At 42.8% G+C, this 15,483-nt stretch overlaps 1 protein-coding gene across 2 annotated transcripts in view; it reads left to right on the top strand.

Moving 5' to 3' along the window:
- Nucleotides 1-1,363: 1,363 nt before the first annotated feature.
- Nucleotides 1,364-15,483, top strand: part of SDK1 (sidekick cell adhesion molecule 1) — a 390,932-nt gene continuing 376,812 nt past the window's right edge. For both annotated transcript variants that reach the window (XM_050317843.1, XM_050317842.1), the window contains exons 1-2: nt 1,364-1,447; nt 1,871-3,242. In XM_050317843.1, coding sequence (XP_050173800.1) covers nt 2,783-3,242 — 460 coding nt within the window. In that variant the 5' untranslated portion in view covers nt 1,364-1,447; nt 1,871-2,782. The remainder of the gene's footprint in view (nt 1,448-1,870; nt 3,243-15,483) is intronic.

Genomic DNA, 15,483 nt, shown 5'->3' with positions numbered 1-15,483 from the left:
TAAGTCCAGCAGCTTCTTGAACACAGGAACAAGCTGGCACACACAGGAATGAAGGGTGGGCAGAAAATGGATGTAATAAAACTTAATAACCTGTTGGATACTGGAAGCAGCAGGGACTGGCGTAGGTGGGAATCTGGAAGACAAGATGTACCTGGGAGATACAAAGGGAGGGTCAGGAGGAAAAGCTGCCCGGCAGCTTTGGATGCTGATGGATGCGATGGCTCAGATAGGGAAGGTGAGGGGCGAGTGTCGGGCACGGGAGACGCTGCCAGGGAACCAGGGAATGCCGTTCGCATGTGCTGGGGTGCAAACAGTGAACACATTTTCCTCTTTTTCACGCTATAAAACAACAAAGGCTTGAGGAAAAAGGTGCTTTATTGGATAACACACCTCAGTCCGACACTCAGCTGCTAACGATGGGAAAAAATGACCTTGCGTTTGGTGCTATGATGTACTGTGCTTGCTGCACGGCTCGATCACCACACATAACCTGGCAGAAAGGCAGAAGGAGGCGGGGGGGAGACCTGCTGCCAAACCTCCGGCTTCGGCTCTGCCGACCTCCAAGACCCCGCTCCCCTCGCGGGGCAGAACCGCAGCGCGCCCGGGGGGGACGCGGCAGCCCCGTGGGCTCAACACCCCGCACCGCACAGCGCGCAGGGACGGGGATAACTCGGCCCTCGGGGCTCCCCTGGTTCTGTTACAACAATTCCCGCTCCTCGCCCGTTGTGCGAGGATGAGGAGGCGGCGGCAGGGATGAGGCCCGGCCTGTGCGGGCGGGCCCGGCGCGTCCCCGCCCGCGGCACCGCCGTGCGGGCACAGGGGGCGCTGTTGGCGCGGGGACGCGGCGGAGCGGTCCGCCGGGAGCGCGCGCGGCCGTTGGAGCAGGGCCGGGGATGGATGGAGCGGGATGGGGGGGAGGGGGAAAGGCGACAAGGGACAGGGATGGGAACGGGGATGGGAACGGGGGACAGGGATCGGGTGCTGCGTCCCCTCCTCGGGGGGGGCCTTGGCGCGAGCGCGCGCACCCACCGCCCGATGAGTGGCCTGGCCGTGGGGAGGGGACGGGACAGTGGAGGGGGTGCGGAGGGAGCAAGTCCCGCAGCGCAGGCGGGGATGGAAGGGGGTGCTGTGTTTGTGTCCCCGCTCCCGCGGCCGTGGAACCTGCACTGAAATGCGCCCCCCTCCCCCCGCTCCGCACCGCCCAGTCCCGACACGTCCAGATGCACACACAGATACACAGATAGACACACAGGCACACACACAGCCCCCGATCCAGTGGCTTCCCCCCCGCCACACACACACACCGCCCCCACGCCATCACCCCAGACACAGCCCCGCGCTGGAGGTGTAGGTCAGGGGAAGGTGGGACGAGGCGCTGTGGGCGGCAGAGCCGTGCCCAGGGGAGCCGGGAGGTGATCCAGCAGCGCCGCTGCCGGTTCGGAGGGAGGTGCGGGGAGCCGGGACGCGGGGCGGGGATGGCGGGGGTGCGGGCGGGGGTCGCGCCGCCGCCGCCTGAGGCGACCAGAAAAGTTGAGGCTGTTCTTGGGGGCGGGAGTGAACCGGCGGGGCTCGTGTTTGATCAACTTAGCGCTTAGGTGCTTTGTTTTTAACTCGCCTTTATCCCGGGTGCACTTCTCTTATAACTACTCCTTTCCTTTTTTTTTAACAAGGGGTGTGGGGTGGGGGAGGCGGGGAGAGAGTCTCCCACGAAAGTTTTTCTCTTTGCGGAAGGCGGCACTGAAACAATACCCGATGCATTGTTCAAATGTAAAACCTCCAGCGCCTTTTTTTTTTTTTTTTTTTTTTTTGGCCGGGTTTTATTGCCGCCGCTGCCGCTGTTGTGATCGCGCTTTCCCCCTTGTGTTTACAGCGTCTGTGAGCGAGAGACGCTCGGAGGAAGAACCAGGATCCCTGGGCTGCATCAGCACGGAGGGCTCAGCAGAGCTTGGAAGGATTTCACCTTGTTGCTGTTTGTTTCGGGAGATTTTCGCTCCCGAGATTTTCCCCCCGCCCCGGACACTGTCCAGCTGAGCGTTTGTTTCCTTGCTGCGTCCACAACCGGCCTGAAAAAAAAAGAGCGCTTTTCCACGTTAGAGGTGATTTCTGTCGTGGTCTCCCTGCGAGGAAGCGATCGGCACCAGCCTCCGAGGAGGGAGACAGGATCAACTGAGGTTTTCCCTACCTCCGGCTGAACGTGAGAGTTCAAGTGACACCGGCACTGGCCTGTGGCTGACTGACTGCACGGCGAGCTGGAATCACAGCCAGAGCTGCTCAATTTACCTGCTCGAGGACCCTTCAAACCCTTCTATTGACGGTAGAGATTTGTATCCCAAGGAAAATCGGATTAATATAAACTATGCAGAGCTTTGCGGGGATATCTGGAGACTACTCTGTCTGCATGGCTAATCTTGAAATTGTCTGAAATAAATCCTCACTGTGAGGAATAACGAGATACTTTCAATTAGTTTTTTTTTTTTCCTTGACGCTTTTTTTTTTTTTCCTTCTGCGAGAATTTAACAATTCCATTGGAGGGTTTTTACAGGAGAATGGGACACATGCTGGAAAACTCACCACGCTTCATAAAAATCACGGGGGTAACAGTTTCCATCAGCGTTGCGGTATGAAAGGTTCTCGATGGATTGTCTGTTGGTGGCTACGATGGATCAGTCTTTCCCTGTTCCTGTTTGCGATGTGCTGAAGGATCCGGATTTAGTGAAATACTGACGCCTATAAACTTACTCCCTCTCCGCTGAAGGCATCGGATGTGACAGTGCAGAGAAACATGTGTTTCACATTTCTGACTGGTTGTTTTGGTGCAATCAATACCTCCACGAGAAACATTGACTTAGGTGGCGACTGTCATAGCGGGAGGCACACGGAGTGCAGCTCTCGGCTTGCAGGCAGAGTGAGCACAAATCAAAGAGCCCGCCGTTCCTGGGAAGCGGGGGCTTCGCTTCCCCCCAGACTGCGGGGCAGAGGCTCCCGACCCACCCCGGGGAGCCCGGCCCGGCGGTGCGGAATGAGCAATGACCAAAGCGCTGTCAGGAGTGGCGGGCAGCCGGATCCGATGGGGATCAGTGAGGCAAGAGCGGTTGAAAGAAAGGTGGATCGCGAAATTATTGCCCGAAGGAATAGCAGGCGAGGCGGAATGATGATAAAGTTAAACTTCTGTTTCATCTTCTGTCGGGGATGGTGGGCGTTTCTGTTGCTTCAGCTCCACATGTTGCAAGCACTGGCACAAGGTAGGGCTAGAGACATTTTTGTTTATAGAAATGCTGCATCTGCCTTCTAAGAGGAAGGGAATCTCGCTCGGGTACAGAGAAACCCTTTGACTTTTATCCTTATCAGAGATAAACTGCAGAATTCGCGCTGAGCTGATTTCATGTAGGAATGGTCTTTTCTTACAATCGTTTCTTTATGGAACAGGCATTTGCAAACTGCACCTATATGTTCCTCTCCCTTTCTCGTCCTATCCTTCCCTTATCCCAACCTCCCACAGAGAATCAAAAGCCCCATCGGCACCAAACCTGCTTTTAATATTTACTTAAATACGTCCGTACTGCTCTTTCAGGCAGCAAAAGAGTTAACTGCTGGTTGTGTGTGTGTCTGTGTCTGTGTGTGTGTGTTTAAAAACACTGTGCACCGAGATAAGTTATTAGGAGAAGGGGAGTCATAAATCCTCCGACTAGAACAAAATCGGGCATGTAAAAGGAATTCTTTAAACATATGAACACTATTCTATGTGAACCTCGGGCTCAGCACTGCTCATTTCTTTTGGATTGCCAAGTAACATTTACCCGAGACAAAAACTGCAATTGATTCGTATCTGAGCATTTCCACATCAGAGATCCTTGCAGTCAAATGAGTCACTTGTAAACGAAGGGTCAGAGTCGACCAATAGACTCTAAATATCAAGTGTCAGTCACTTGGCATGTAAATTCCCTTCTCAAAAAAAAAAAAAAAATTGCCAAAATGTAGCCTAATTCTTAATAATCCTTTGAGAGAGTAAACAATAAATGGCAGGCAGGAGCATTACAGTTGGCTGCGCCAAGTAACACGCTGAACAAACGCAGCTTTCACTTTCTTTGCTGGGCTGAGTTTTATTGCTGGGAGCATTGTCTGGCTGAAGTGGTGTGTGCTGGACAATGCAGGGCTGTGTCGTGTGGGACCACGAGTTGGTTGTTCAAAGCGGAAGTTCACACTCCATGAAGGGCAACGGGCTTTGTGTTTTAGTTCTTTGTTTTCGAGTATTTCATAGGGAAACAACGGTGCATTCAGTTTTAATAACTGCATGGGGCTCGTGTGTTGAGGCAGAGGGCTCGTAAGCCAAGTCTGCTGTAGTTTGTGTGCTCGGGGTTTGCTGCTGCATCCTGCAAAAGTTCGGAGCCGCAGGATACAGAAGAGATCTAATCCAGTGTTTTATATGGACTCCACCCTCATAAAGCTCTCTCAATGCTTTGTTTATGCTGTCATTGCTATTCCCAAATTACCTCTGCTGAGGCCTGCAAGCCCTAACAGAGTATTGTTATCCTGAAACAAGCCATACCTTCCGTAATTATCTCTGCAATTTTAAGTTCACGTCACTTTTTGTGGTTTTCTTTTGGTAGTTGTTGTTGATAGACACCAATATGATGCTTCATTTTTTGAAGGTAAATGCTGCTGATTCTTGCTGTTTACATTAAAATGAGGAAAAAAAAAAAGATTGTTTTAAATGGCAGTGATTCAGAAATTAGATGCCATATAAAAACAGTTCTCTATGGTTTAGTAGTAAACCAGTCATCTTATTGAATTAAAAAGTGAACTGAAACTTTTGTTCAGCACATAGTATAGTATAATTTTTCAATAGCACCTTCCAGATTACTCAGCATTTGCAGTACTATCCATTTCAGGTACTGTATATGTCAGGGAGGTATGTAGTGTTTACAAACTATCCTAAAGAAAAGTCCTAACACCAAGTTAGTTTTACCCATTAAGAGGGGGAGGGGAAGTGAACAGAATAAGATACATTATTTCTGAGAAATACTGGTGCAGGTAAAAGTATGGAGTTTAGAAGACACGGACAATGAAAGATAAAGCTATTTTAATTTTTATGTGATGCAGAAAATACAAATTACAGTTAGTCCTCTTAAGAATTCTTTCACGTATAAACCACCATGGAGGTCTTGATGCAGAGTGCTCCTATTGGGTTTCACAAAATTTGTTTTAATTTATAACTTACGGTTCTTTTAGCACTCTGAATTCTAATGGATTGTAAGACATTCATCATTTTTATGCAAAAATTTACTTTAGAGAGAAGATGACAGTTTTTATAAAAGTCCTTCATGAAAATGGAAATTCTGCTACAGCCACAGAAGTTTCTAATGGAATGATGTGGTCATATGCATGAGAGAATTACATGACTTCAATCTTTTTATATGATAAAAAAATGAACATTCTAAATATATGGGCCATGGCTATTTTGAATGAATCATATTACTGTGCTATAACCAACTAATGTTTCTAAAATAACTATTTCAGCATTAAAGAAGTAAGAAATATTTCAGGCGTACTGAAATGCAGGTTCTCAGTTCATATGAAGCAGATTAGATAAATTGGTTGAGATTAAGTATCTTCTCCTGTAAGGTGAATGGAAAATAAGAGTTTCAACTGCAACAGGTTGGTTGAGTATTCTCTAAACTTCAATGGTCATGCAAGTGAAAGCTGATCTAGAGGCGACCTGTAAATAAAACCTCTTGTAAATTCATTTTTGGACTTATCTCTTCAGCTTTTCTGTCTTCTGTAGTTGTGTTACATAATTCAATATAAAAATTTATTTGATTTCTTTTTCCTTTCCAAAGCGAATTTAGTTAGTATGAAACGTACAGTGGTTGGGATTGTTAGTGCAGACCTTCTCCCTGTGGGAGTGACTTCCTGGGTGGAGGAGATGTAGAGATGACAAAGGTTGTGGCCTGTTCCACGGGCACAGCCGGGAATGGTGCTCCCAGAGCTGTGGTGGCCCCTCAGAGTGAGGGTCTGTCCCACCCCCCTCACTGCACTGCCCCTTCTCTGAACAGGGGCTTCTCAGGAGGATGAACCTGTAAGAGTCTCAAAACTGTTGCACATCCCTTTGTTTACCCAGCTCTTTAAGCCTCCTGGCCTCTGCCATCAGCCCTCTCTTCATGGCATTTTTGTTAAATTTGAGTTTGAGATGCTAGTTAGCCTCAAGTCATTGTGTGTCATCAAATAGTGATGAGATGCTAATTGATAATCACTATAATTATCAAATTAGAGTTTGCGAGGTGATGGTAGGAGTGAATCATTTGGACACAGTAAGCGACTCCTGTACTTGGAGGATCATCATCATCCCACAGAGACGTCTGGCCCACGGTCTGCATGCCTGGGCAGAGTCCTGTGAGCACACAGAGCCCTTGCAGGGCTGGAATTTATGCTTTATGTATGAGATTAACAAACACTGATGCCTACTGAGCTACAAAATGTTTACTAAACTACTGGAATATTTGTATGGAAATAGAAAAAGTCTGCTTATTTAAATAGGTTGGAAGTTGCTAGAGGCTACTCTACATGCATCTTAATGGATTTAAGTACCTTCCCAATGCCTGTCTTTTGTTGAGGAATGAAAGAATACTTAGAAAATATATTTCTCTGGATTGATGGCTGTTGTTCAGAAAGATTTTAAAATAGATAAAAGCAGTGCAAAGCTTTAAGCTTCTCCAGCTGGAGCCTGGTATCTTTAAATATTAAGAAAGAGAAGCTTGTCTGATTTTTCTTAGCATAACAGCAATGGAAGTGTAATCTTTTTATGCTGCTTAATCAAATCTGTAATTCAGAATTCTACACATACCTGAATATGCATTTAAGGTGGTATCGATACCAGTGGCTTTGACAGAAGCCATGGCATGGTAAATAGATGAAAATGTTACCAGGGCCCAACTTCTTTAATTCAAATATTTGATCTGGTGTATTATAAATATGCTGAGTGTAAGAAGCATTTTCGAGCAGATTTCAAACTGCATTAGGTGCAGAGATGATAAAGAACTTGCACAGAGTATTTGGTTGTTGGAAGAGATGGAGAGATGGTGAAATGTGAGGGCAATGCTTATTGGGAAGTGAAAAGTGTTCTGAATTAAATGTAGAATGAAGCATTTCTAATTCCAAAGGCTTCTGCTACTGTTTGTTGGAAACTTACTATTTTGTGTTGGATTCATCTCTTGTGTTTCCTTTCTTCAGATGAGCATTTTGTGCTAGTTTTTAAACAGGTGATTTTTCTTGTGTATATAATTATAATAATTATCAAATTGATTTGGCAGAGCAGAGACAAGCCTAGTCTAAATAGCAACGGGAGGGGAGAGAGTTGGAGTTTTCTGTGGCTGGATCAGGCGACTTCTGAGTCTCTCTACTGTGGTAACTCTTGGTTTGCTTCATATGTTTATGTTTTGCTGGAAAATTACGTGTTCTCAAGGCTTCTCAAAGCAAGTTCAAAGAGATGTGAGTATTTACCTATGAGCATTTTAAGTGCAGTGTTTGAGAGGGTTTCTTGAGAGTGCAGTGTATTTCACATCACCCAAGAGGAGCAGAAGGCAAATCTGTGTCCACGGCTCGTGGTCCTTGCAAGGTTGTTCTGGAAGGTTCTGTCATCTCTCTGCACAGTCATGTACTTTGGATAACAGAGGCAAATATTGTCTAATATTTTAATTATTGACTAAACAAACCATAGAAATATTAACAAACAATCCTTAAGTGGATTATTGGGAAGCTGTTAAGTGAAGGTCTTGAACTTCTGTATGGCTCAGAGAGACTTTTTTGCCGTCTTACTGTTCCACCACAGACGTACAAGCCTGGAACATTTTCGTGTTCAAAGACAAGCTTTTTGTGCATTTATGAACTTTCCATGCAGCTTTACCTGAACATCACATTCTGAATGGACTAGTTATTTGGTTCACTGGGGCCTTTTTGCTGTAATGAATCTGTGGGCTGACTAGAGGCAATTAGACTCCTCATGGAGCAAAATCTTGTTCATGCTGAGTTCATTATAGAAATAGACCTTTCTTCCTCCCTCTGCATATGTACATACATAATATGTATTTAAAGAGTTTTTAAGGAACAAATTGATGATTTGTTGGTATTTCCAAAATTGTGTTTTCTTGAAGTTTTGTAAGTAGGATAATTTTTAGAAGATGTGTGCAGAGATTATAAAATGCCAGAACTAAGGTAACTTTTGCATCTTTAATGTACATTCTTTATGCATGTGCATTATGATTAAGTTTAAATTGATACTATTTACTGTCTATGTCAGAACTAGAGACTGAATACTGCTCACTGATCAGTTTTTTAGGAGTTTGTTTTCTTGACAGTGCTTGGCTCCATCTTTCATTTGCTTCAAATCTTTTAAATTCAGCACAAGAAGACTTTTGTGTGAACTAAAGGAAGAACTGTTAGCAGCTATAGCGTGGCATTGGATTAGTCTACTTACAGTTATTACAGCTGGAAAGCAAGTAATTGGTGAGATTTGGTTTCTATTTCTGACTATCAAGTGAGTATTTTCTAGTGAATAAAGACCTTTCGCTCCACGTGCCTCAAAGACAACCCTTCACCACCCATTCAGCTCATGCAGAACAGAAATGTAACTCCATGAAAAGTCTGTTCCCAAAGAAGTTGGGCTGTCTGAAGTCACGTCTGCCCACGCAGTAAAGTAAAACTTTCCAGTTCCTTTACAGATGTGGCCTTTGAAACGTCACAGCCCTGGAGATTCCAAGAGATGCTGCAGGAATTAGTTCATGTAGCACTTGCAGGTCTGAGTTCAAGGGGTGACATGGCTGAGAAGGGGAGAGCCTTTTATTTTAATGTGCAGAGTAACTTAATTACCCTTAAACATATCTAAGTGGTTTTGTAGGATCTCCTCATGATACAGATTCTTAACTTCTAGACATAGAATCACAGAATCAGGAAAGGACCTCTGAGATCATCAGGTCCAAATACATACATAACATCTGTATATAGTATCTTGAGCATATAGTATTTCAGTGTTTACTAAGAGCTATTTTTTGTTCTGTCCTTTCTGTGAGAAATAACAAAGCTGTTACTAGAACATATACTAGTCTGTTGCTAATCATATGTTTTATCTGTGAAATGTCCCTGAAGTGTAATATAAGCATCACCCTCGCTAATATTAAAAGTGTAGATCTAGGCTTTTTAAGGGAAGTGTGTTTAAAGTTAATTTTCAGCTGTTTAGCTCCCTGAACTGGCTCAGACTGGGGTCACAGCAGCATCAGGGACAATGCAAAGGAGGTGATGGGAGTCATGGCTGGGGGCATGACCCTGACAGCCATCGAAGAGCAGTTCAAATTGTTGGAGAATTTTCCGACTCTGACAAAACACAGGGGAATGTGCACTGCCTGACTTCTTACAAATATGTGGAGGCCACTGTTGCTGAGTAGAAAATAGGTTAGGGAGGTGGTTTAGAAGACTTAATTTTTTTTATCTCTGAAAGAACCTTTCAGTGAGTTTCTCCCTCTGTCAGGTGGAGTCTTCCTGACCTGAGCACATAAGGTAAGTGCTAAAGGTGAGCACTGTGAATATTCCCCTTAATCCCCTGATCCCTCAATTCTGTAGCAGATAACAGGAATGATATTTTTTTTCTTTAAAAAAAATGCACTTTGTAACGAAGTTGCAAATTTCTCTGTTACTACTTCTTAGTGTTTGTATCTAATACACAGATTCAGCAGGTGAAAAGGGTGGTGGGAGCTCCAACAGCTCCGACTAAAGGAAGTCTTTTAACACCACTTTGTACAAAATGTGGAAGTGGATTGTACAATCTTACGTCACACCAGCCAGATCACTTTTGAAGTGTCACTTTTGATAAACAACAAAGCATTTGTTGTTTTTATGCAGATAACTTGATTCCTTAATCCCGTTTTTCATATTTCCATGCTCTGTTGCGGCAGCCTGAAGAGAAAGTTGATTCTGGGAGATAAATCATTGTCCCTTAAGTCTCTTTAAACCACTTTATGGTCTTTTAAGCCATAAGCCATATATTTTTCTAATAAACTCCTAGGTCTAACATGTTATCTAAAAAATAATTTGTTCAGTATAGCCCTCTCAGACCAGAAAGTAGAGAATAATGATACATAGCCCCAGAATGTGTTGCCAAAATGGCCCTACATTGATTCCAGGCTGAAATTGAAGTTTGTTACTCATTATTACACAAAGAATCAGAAGATCTGGTAGACACTGCTTTCATCCTCAGATTCATATTTGTCAGACTCTGTATATTTATTAGCCTAGAGTGTTGTGGGTTTGATATGTGGTTTTGGCATTGAGTTCATAGGAAATCAACTCTTCAGCAATGCTGCCTTTTAAGGGAAGGTGCTAAGAAAATCATGGAACTTCAGTGCAAATATTTCTAATGTTTAAACACTTAGAAAAAATGTGTTTTGTTAAACTGGTAGTGCTTTCTCACCCAATATTTATGTTAAATACAGACTCAGTACTAACACCATCACTGCTGCCTTCCTTGCACATTGGGGAATGAACGTCCCTTGTTTCTTATTTCTTATCTGTCAAGAAGTGCAAAGGCCAGTCATGACTAAATACTTCTGAAATAACTGGCTGGTGTGTGGTGATTGGAAAAGAAATACCCAGTGCTGTGCCATATTTGCAGTTCAAAGATAACACATTTATCATAACGTGGAACACACGGCAAGTGAACAGTGCTGTGGTATTGAGGTGGTGGGAGGAGGGAAGGGGAGTTCTCCATCAGTGTTTCTAAATGTGTGTACTGAGAAGTGTCATTTTAAGTCTTCTTGAATCTGTGAGCATAGAGGCACAACAGACTTTTCTTGCAGATTGTTTGTGATTCTTTCCTTCCCTTCAGGATCAAGAGGTTGAATAAACTTAGATTGTGACGTATCACGGTAACAAAACCAGCACCCTCCTGCTTTCCTCCCTGCTGTCCCTGTAGTTTAGGAGACACTCTTTGCCACTTCGGTTTTCTCCTATGATGCACAGCAGAACTTTTACAGCTCAGCTGATGATGCACTGGAATTAGTGTTGTCCGTGGTGAAGGCTGTCCCACTGTTCCTGTGGGTGTCCATCTGTGTGTCTCGCTCTTGTCCTCCACTTGCTTTATCCCCTTGTCCCAGGGTGACACCACAACGTGCTTCTGCTCTGTGGCCAGTGCTCCTCCCTGCTGTTGTGATACAAGCAGTGCCTGCTCTTGGAGAAAGGCTGAGGAAGTGGCTTGAAATGTGTGATTCTACATGGGAAACGTGGAGCAGATTCCATTGTTATCCTCCAACTGGACACGGAGCAGCTCTTCTAGGACACTCGCACTGTGTTAAGCAGGGCTTTTATTGTGCTTGGGGGCCTTTGCAGATGAGCAGTAAAGTTGTTTAATGGTAGATTAACCCAGCATTTTTCTTTTAATGTTAGATAAGACTGAGGCAAGAGATCAAGAATAATAACAAGAATAAATAGAAAAGTGTTTCACCTTTTTCTGGTTTTATTGCCATGAAAGAGTTAGATTTGTTTTTGAAAATGGAGTAACTGAAATTATTTTTAAAAACCATTTGAATACCTGGCACTTCAAATGCCAGATTTTAAGGTAAATGCTGTCAACTGATTTACCATTTCTCTGTAGAATCTATTTTGTTTTTACAAACAAAAAAAATTCCTCTTGAAAGGAATACATATTCTATATAGTAATTTAATGAAATTTATATTCTGAGAGAAGGTGTCTCCTGTTCACAGAGCCTAATCATGCTAGTGCTCCTTATCCACAGAACAGGGCAAAAATTTCACTTTTAGGTGTTCCTGTTCATGGAAATGGGAGAATAGGTCAATTGGTCAATTGACTCTACCTACAAAATAGGCCAGTGATGCTATTGTTTAATGAAATCATCAACAGAAAAATTTGAAGTGACTCTCAGGATAAATTTCCCATTTATCCACAAGTCTGAAGCAGTAATGAATAAGAAAGCAAAATTTGTGTTTTGAAAACTTCTCTTGAAGCCGTTTATGTAGTACCTAACATCTGTATTTCAAGTTCCTCGGTACTAGTGTTGATAGCAATCTTACTCTGATTTAATTAATTATATATGATTTATTATTAGCATTTAATGGGTCAAATATTTAAGCATATTTTTCTGACTCTTCAGTTGAGAATTCTGAGTTAATGGCACTCATGTTGAACTCAAAAGTTTTAAGTGCTGGTAATTCAACGTTACATTCACTATGTAAATGCAACGTAATTAAAATGATGCCTTGTCAATCCCACTCAGGTTTCTTGTGAGTATAATTTTCAGGTTTTGTACACTGGATATAGCTGTATCTTGGGTTACCCAAACATATATTTTATACCCACTGTAGAAAAAAAAACTAGGCAGGTAGAAAAGACAGGATGGCTCTGCAACTGGACCATCCTGATCCTGTGGGCACAGATGGATACTTTTAATTCATATCATTGACAAGTGAGATCAAAGGTTTTATGTTGTATGTAAAAAATGAAGGGCTGAGTAATTTTGGATTTCCACACTTAACGTGAACAAATGTTCTTATGTGTAAGAACAAATCTTGAAAAAAGATTCTTAACGTTCTAAATGTCTTTTTTCTGTAGAGCTGCTGGACATTATAAATACTGATAAACCAACTTCTGTGCAAATGTTCACTAGAGTGGAGTAAGTGTTAGCTGTCACTTTATTAAAATTAATGGCATAATTACTCATGTTTACTTGGAATTCATTGCAGCATGAAGTGATTAGGCATTAGTGCTTTGGTAAATTATGGCATATTGCACATTTTTTATAAGCAGTTAGTGAGTGTTGGTCTTGGGCACGTGCAGTGCACCTCGTTGTCACTCATTAACACCCATATCTGTATGTTTACCAGAAGAGTTCTCTTGGAACTTTTAACATGTGACAAAGACAGTGGAGACACACATATAAATATACATATATAAGCCAGGAAAGACAGAAAATACCTGCTATTGTGTGATTTAGTACAAGAGCAGAGATAGTGCTGTTCTGAGGACATGACTGCGGGGACTGAAAAGCTCCCAACACCACTACTAGAGTTGCCAGATATGGATTTCTTATAATTCAGTCAAATCCCTCATTCTGAGTGAAAGGCAAATGTCGACTTCATACATGTTTGCAGCTCTCAGTCACTTTTCCAGACATCCAGCAGTCTCAGCTGTCTTGAAATTCAGGAGAAGTGGCTACATGCTGAAAAAACTCTGTGTTTGCCTGCTTGTTTCGATGCTGCATCAAGGCAGAGACACAGCTATTCAGAGCTCACGTAGTAATTTGGCAAGCACAATGTACTGTACATATGAAGAACTGTCTGTAGTGATTGATATCTTGGGGATTTTTGAAGTCTTCAGTGTGTTCAAGGCTTCTGAAGTCCTATTTCTGATGCTGGTCAGAAGTTCTTTTGCTGTTCTGATTTTTGCAGGCGGAATATTTTTGTGATTTAAATGCATATATAACTGAATTTCAGATTTCTGAGCATAATTTGTGTTTATGCCTTGTTATGCTTTAAGCCCAGCTGGCAACTAAGCACCAAACAGCCGCTCACTCTACACCCCCATGGGTGGGGTGGGGAGAGAATTGGAAGAGTAAAAGTGAGAGAACTCGTGGGTTGAGCTAAAGACAGTTTAGCAGGTGAAGCAGAACTGTGTGTGCAAACAAGGCAACACAAGGGCTTTCCTTCCCCTCGTCCCTCGTCCCCTCATAGGCTCAGCCATCCCCAGCCCTGCAGGGCTCCTTCACGCTTAGCAGTGGCTTGGGAAGGCAAATGCCATCACATGTCCTGCCCTTCCTTCTTCTTCCCCAGCTTTATATGCTCAGCATGACACCAGCTGGGCTGGAATATCCCTTGGGTCAGTGTGATCAGCTGTCCTGGCTGTGTCCCATCCTAATTCCTCTTGCACCCCCAGCCCACTCGCTGGCAGGGCAGTGTGAGAAGCACAAAAGGCCTTTACTTGGTGCAAGTGCTGCTCAGCAATAACAAAATCATCTCTATATTGTCATCACTTCCTTTTTTTTTCCAGCACAAATCCCAAACAGAGTCCCATCCCAGCCACTGTGAAGAAAACTGCCTCTTCCCCAGCCCAAAGCAGCACGTGACTGCATCTGTAAATGCATTTTCATTTGATACCTTGTAGATTGACTGAGAGAAACTGCATGAAATGGCATGATCTTAAATGGAGATCTCAAATCTCATAAATCTGCATTGTGAAATGTAATCGTGTTGGAGGCTGAACACTTGTGGTTTTTCAATTACTTAGTGGTGCTTTTTCATATCACTGTGTGTGAAGCGGTTCTGTCAGAAACAAAGAACTCGGCGCTTTCAGATGAACCATCTTTGAAGAAACGGCTGAAGGCAACAGGTTTCAAGCTCTTTGAAGCCTTTTCCCTTTGAGTTTCTGGTAAAGGATGGTCTGTCATAACTACTGGTCACTTATTAAGTGTTCTTTTAAATTTGTGGGGGAAAAAATCAAGTGCATCATGACATATTCATGTAGCACAGAGAGGTTTTATATTCTATAACTTGCAAAAGTTAATAACTTAATTACAGTGAACCCTATAGTGACCTTCTAAACTAATACAATAAAAAGGGAGGTTAAGATTTGTATGACTTGATTAAATATGAGAACTAAGGTAATTATACTAATATAGTAACATGATGTATAAAAACAGGTGATTTTGGTTTTAGCCTATATTCTGTAAAGTTTATGTGTTAGAAACATTCTCTGACATGGTGATTTACACTTCAAACATCTCTGAAGTGTAAGCTTTCGACATTTGTATTGCTGTTACAAGATTCCTAATAGTTTTCCTTTAGACATTTAAAAGCTTCAGTTGTGTTGGGATGGTTTTAAAACTTTTTTGGTAGAAGAATTAACGTGTATAGTAGGGTTTGTTAATAAGTACTGCTGAAGTTATACAGATTCATTCTGATAAATTTCTTCAATGTCAGTGTGCAAACTGCTCTCCTTTCTGTCACTCTGATCAATTTTTTTTTTTTGAACATACGTAAATGTGAGGATTTTATGGGTGAAAAAGGATGTGCTGCAGCAGGTTTCAGAAACTGAAAAATTAGTCTGTCCCCTCACTCAGATTGGTAATGGAAGTAATACACTTTCCAGGTAAAAAGCCAGTTGAAATACAAGGATTTTATGATGAAATACTTGGCTTTAGGGATATATACAGCTTTCATAGCAGTTCTTCATAAAGCCAAGGAGTCCCATGTTTTGATTTTAGTGGGTTACTTTTTTTGTTGATTTTTTTTGGCTGTTAGTAGGTTTTTTTAATGTCATATCTTGGCTCTGTGTAAGAGGTTTAAGAAAATAAACAGAATCAGGTTGGTGGAAAGATCAAAACCGTGAAAGGTTTTTTAAACAGAGATTTTGTTTGAACCAGGAGAAGACAAGGCATGAGACTGTATCTTCATGTATATAGTAAGCAAAACAAATGTAGTGCATTTTGA

This window comes from Myiozetetes cayanensis, unplaced genomic scaffold (assembly GCF_022539395.1).
Source record: "Myiozetetes cayanensis isolate MyiCay16 unplaced genomic scaffold, myiCay2020 scf20-37, whole genome shotgun sequence".
Lineage (NCBI taxonomy): Eukaryota > Metazoa > Chordata > Aves > Passeriformes > Tyrannidae > Myiozetetes > Myiozetetes cayanensis.
Note: the sequence above shows the minus strand (reverse complement) of the source record. Positions and strands in the feature narration are given on the sequence as shown.